General features: G+C 56.5%; 1 protein-coding gene across 2 annotated transcripts in view; it reads left to right on the forward strand.

Annotated features, from left to right (window-relative positions):
* The window catches only part of LOC105295707 (dedicator of cytokinesis protein 1-like), a 29,777-nt gene that overhangs the window by 18,098 nt on the left and 7,113 nt on the right, over window positions 1–4,566 (forward strand). For both annotated transcript variants that reach the window (XM_023533784.1, XM_023533785.1), the window contains exons 5-7: window positions 29–153; window positions 1,292–1,390; window positions 2,308–2,380. In XM_023533784.1, the coding sequence (XP_023389552.1) occupies window positions 29–153; window positions 1,292–1,390; window positions 2,308–2,380 (297 nt within the window). The remainder of the gene's footprint in view (window positions 1–28; window positions 154–1,291; window positions 1,391–2,307; window positions 2,381–4,566) is intronic.

Below are 4,566 nucleotides of genomic sequence, written 5' to 3' on the forward strand. Positions count from 1 at the left end.
ATTTTAAAGGTATAATTTTTTCCCCCAGGTGATGTTCGGAATGATATCTATGTAACATTAGTTCAAGGAGATTTTGACAAAGGGAGCAAAACGACCGCGAAGAACGTAGAAGTCACAGTGTCGGTTTACGATGAAGACGGAAAGCGGCTGGAGGTCCGTGCTGTCGCAGACTTTGATCCGCGTGTTACAGTGTTACTGTTGCAGACTTTGATCCGCGTTTTACAATGTTACTGTCGCAGACTTTGATCTACTGTTACAGTGTTACTGTCGCAGACTTTGACCCACATGTTACAGTGTTACCGTCCAAGTGTTCCCTGGCCCCACTGCAGAGCAGAAAACAGGAGGCTTTGCTCTTTCTTCCCTGTCTCCACCGTGTCCAGAGGGTTGATTTCCACTGGGCCCCTGCCGCTGGCCTGTCCCAGGATGTCCCCGCAGTCCTAGAAGTTCAGATACCATCATTAGCATCTTTTGAGACATAAGGGAACTGAGGCCCAGGGAAATCAGTCCACTTGCTCAGGCTCACGCAGCTAGCGAGAGCTAGAAATGGGGTTTGCACGTGGGCGTCCGAGCGTGTGCTCTAGTGGGTGGTGGTGGTACCAAGACTCCCTCCCGAGTGGTCCCATCAGCCCTCGGGACGTGGTGCCCTGCACAGTGCTCGGAGGCTGTGGCCTCCTTTGATGACCCGAGACCAAGCCTAAGCAGGCATCTCTACCAGCTCCTCTCTGGACCATGGCTGGAGGGCTGAGTTCTCCTGGGCCCACATGGCTGAGGGCAGTGCCCTGTGTTTACGCCTGAGGCCCAGCTGTGCCAGGAGGTAGGGGATGCCTTCCGCTCTGGGTAGCCCACATCCAGGTTACACCGGGCAGTGCTGCTCTGGCCAGTTGGGCTTCATTGCTCCCGCCAGAAGTGAGTGGTCGGTGTTTCCGGCTGGAGGAGAGGGCGGGGGCGTTGCCACCCACTAAATTTTGTCTGTAGCCCTTAATTATTCTAGACCTGCCGAGTGAATCCGGCAACTTCCTGCCGACCGACGCTCGTGTGGGAAGGATTGCGGGCGAGGCTAGGGAGGTAGCGGGCAGGCATCCCCACTTTGCATAGCCATCAAGGCCTGAACCATCGTAGAGTGAGGCTTATGCCGCTCCCGTTGCTGGGAGCAGAGTCCGTTTGCAGCGGGCTTCACTGGCATTCCTGGAGTGCGCAGTCTCTTGGCTGGTCTCGGGGTGCGGGTGGGAGATGTGTGCCGTGCCTGGCTCTGTGAGCTCTGACACGACCTCTTCACGCCTTCCTTTTAAAGCACGTGATTTTCCCGGGCGCTGGCGATGAAGCGATTTCGGAGTACAAGTCCGTGATTTACTACCAAGTGAAGCAGCCACGCTGGTTTGAGACCGTGAAGGTATCATTTACATGGTCTTTTTATCCCGTGGGGTTGATGATGAAATGCTTGTTTGTGTCCCGAGGAAGTCACCCCCCTCCCACCCAGCCCAGGGGCCTGGCCGACGGGCACTCTCAGAGGCTGATGAGCTTTCAGCAGAGTCTCTCAAGGTTGCTAAGGAACCACGCTGGCATTTCTTGGAATGCATTTACTCTCATCTTCTTTCAGACATAAAAATAGGACTTTCATGGAGACAAATGACAGAGTCCTTTAAAGATAGCTATTGTCTCTTCCCTTCCTGGGTCTGTTTTATGTGTGAAATGCTGTCTTTACACCAAATGGAAAAAAATAGAGATGACATTGTGTGGAGGATATCGCAGGGCAGACGGGCCCCGTGCCCCTGGCGATGTCATAATGCATCGTGGCGATGTGTGGTGAACACCAGCTCACACACCCAGGGCCCGAATGTGAAACCCAGGCCAGCGGTTGGCTGGACACAGATGTTAGATGTGAGGGTTAGGGACCACCTTTGCTTCCAGGCAGCATGCACGACGTCTTTCCTCTTCCACCATAAGTCACAACCAGAAAGCTTTCATCCTGCCAAGGGCAGGCCCCGCCGGTGTGAAGGGAATTCAGACGCCTTGGAGGGCCTAACAGTGAAGACGGTGGCTTTTAAAACTGGAACCTTAACAGCGAGGATCAAAACGTTTAAGAATACTCGCGCCGTCCCAGAGTCGGCTCGGCCTCCTTCACAGTGCCATCTCGTTTCCCAAGGCGTTTTGTGCCTCCGGGAACACCGCGCAGGGGCCTGGGTGTCCTGCGATGCCCCCGCAGCGTAGAAACACGTGCAGTTGTACAGGGCCCCTCAGCGGAACGAAGCCGCTCCTGCGGGAAGGTGTCGGGACAGGTGCGTAACCTTCGCTTTTCCTTCCTGAAAGGTGGCCATTCCCATCGAGGACGTCAACCGCAGTCACCTTCGGTTCACCTTCCGCCATCGGTCCTCACAGGACTGTGAGTAACCAAACTTGTTATCCCGCGTGTGCCAAGGGACAGCTAGGGGAAAACCCAGTAGGCTGCTCGTGGTCTAGATGCTTCTAGAACTTGGTACCTTAACGCAATGAGATCGTGAGACATCAGCGCATCGTTCTGCCTTAAACTGTGCCCGGAGAATGTCGGTTCTTCCACGGAGCAGATGGCGGGAGATTTTAATTTTCTTCCTGAGTTTTCCTGCTGGCGTGGTGCTCCTCACTGCTCTTTTGAGTCCCTCTTTTCCGTTTTGACCTGTACTACTGTCCCCTCTTTGGAAGAGTCACTGAGATACAAGTTGGTTTCAAAAATCAGCACTCACTACGCACTTTGCAGTTGACCCCTGAGGCGGTTCTGGCCCCTGACGACTAGAACGTGGGCGGGGCTTTCCTCGTAGCGGATGTTGGTGTAGCTTTGACTGTGATGCCGAGACTTTGGGAAGAAAGAACTGGTTTTGAATCCTTTTCCTTCCAGGAGAATTTTTTGTTGGTGCCTGAAACCTGTCTCTTTACGTTTGTTGACCTAATTGTCTACCGAGGATGTAGCCCTGTGTTAGTCACTAAATAATATCAAAAAAGGAAGACCCGCCCCTCCCCCCCTTCAGGTCCATGCGTTTGGCAGTGGGCTGAGGTTTGGGGACACAGGTGACAGTGAGAGTTGGCTGCAGTTGTGCATGCTGTGGCATGAAGGGGCGCGGGTGAGCGTGGCTGTGTTTGTCCCTGGTGCCCCTTGGGGGCAGGGCCCCACAGTGCGGATGCTCATCCGTGGCTGTGCGCCCTCGAAGCTGCCTAAGCTCGAGCGTAAGATGCCGGGGGTCTCAGTGACCAAGCCAGGTGGAGGCCGCAGCCCCTCCGCACGATGCTCGCCTAGAGCAGAGACCTCATAGCCACCGCTGCTGTGACAGTGAGGGGCCCGGACCCCAGCGCTGTGCAGAGGAGCTGGGGAGCCATGACCGGTGTGCGGAGAGCGTGCATGCAGCTGGACACGCACACGCGGCTCCACCGGGGCTCTCCTCTCACAGGGCTCGGACTGACTTGCGGACCTAGGTGACCTTGTGGGAACCGGGTAGAGAAAGGCAGCCTGCGTATCATGTGAAGCGCAGACGTGCAGGGTGAGCCGGGCGGAGTGTGTGCAGGGGGCACACTCGGGGGGCGGTATGCCCGCACGGGAGGGGTGGTGGGCTTGGGGCGCAGCGCTCTGCACGTGTGGAATGCGGGGTGGGCGTTGGCCAGACCGGGGCTGAGCGGGCTGCAGGGGAGCGGGTGGCGACTGGCGTCAAGGGCAAGGATGGAGTTCCGGAGCCCTCAGAGGCCTTATCTCAAAACCTGAGCTGGCTCCCCCTGCACAGCCTCATCCTCTCATTAATACAGCACACTGGGCAGGGGGGTACCCTCTGTAGCATTTTAGTTTTCAGAATCGTTGCTTTTTTTATCGGTTTTACGCGCTCATTATGGACGAGACGCCATCACCCGACCCGCATGCACATCTGCATGACTGACGGTCTCCCGGCCACAGCTCGCGGAGGTTTGGGAACGTGTTGTGCATCGAACGTGCGATGCTGACAAAGGCCTGAGCAGCCAGCTGCCGGCCTGGTGGCGGCCACCAGGGCCGCTCCTGCGGCCTCGTTTGCAGGCACTCTGGGTCAGAAATGGAAAGAGCTGAGTCCGCGTCGCACGCTCCCCCTCCCAGCAGGACCCGAGCCGCTTTCCCCGTAAAGTGACGGGGCTTCTCAGGCCGGGTTCGTCCTTGTGGATGGAGAGTGTGGTGTCACTGCCTCACACTCCGGCAACGTGCTCTTCGTCCAGATGCATCGGCTCCTGTTTTACCGAGTGAGAGCAGCCGAGTCCCTTGTTTGTCGGGGCTGGTAGGGTGGGCAGCCCTGCCTCCTGCTGGAGCACGTGCGTGGGTGGCCCCCTGCGGCCCCTAACACTTTGTGATCCACCTGGGAATGGCTGCTAGCGAGTGTCTAACAGGCGCCGTCCATTCTCCAATGTGACGATGTCGTGTTGATAAGAGGTGCGTGTTTTTATTCTGTGCGCTTTGTGGGGAGGCCGCCAGCTGACAGGTATGGTCACGTGTCCTCCGAACCATGGCTGCTTTCAGAGGCATGCTTTATTGTTTTCTTGTCACCCTGAACTCAGAAGGATCCATTCTTTCTCACCTGAATATAA

This window comes from Pteropus vampyrus, unplaced genomic scaffold (genome assembly GCF_000151845.1).
Source record: "Pteropus vampyrus isolate Shadow unplaced genomic scaffold, Pvam_2.0 Scaffold111, whole genome shotgun sequence".
Lineage (NCBI taxonomy): Eukaryota > Metazoa > Chordata > Mammalia > Chiroptera > Pteropodidae > Pteropus > Pteropus vampyrus.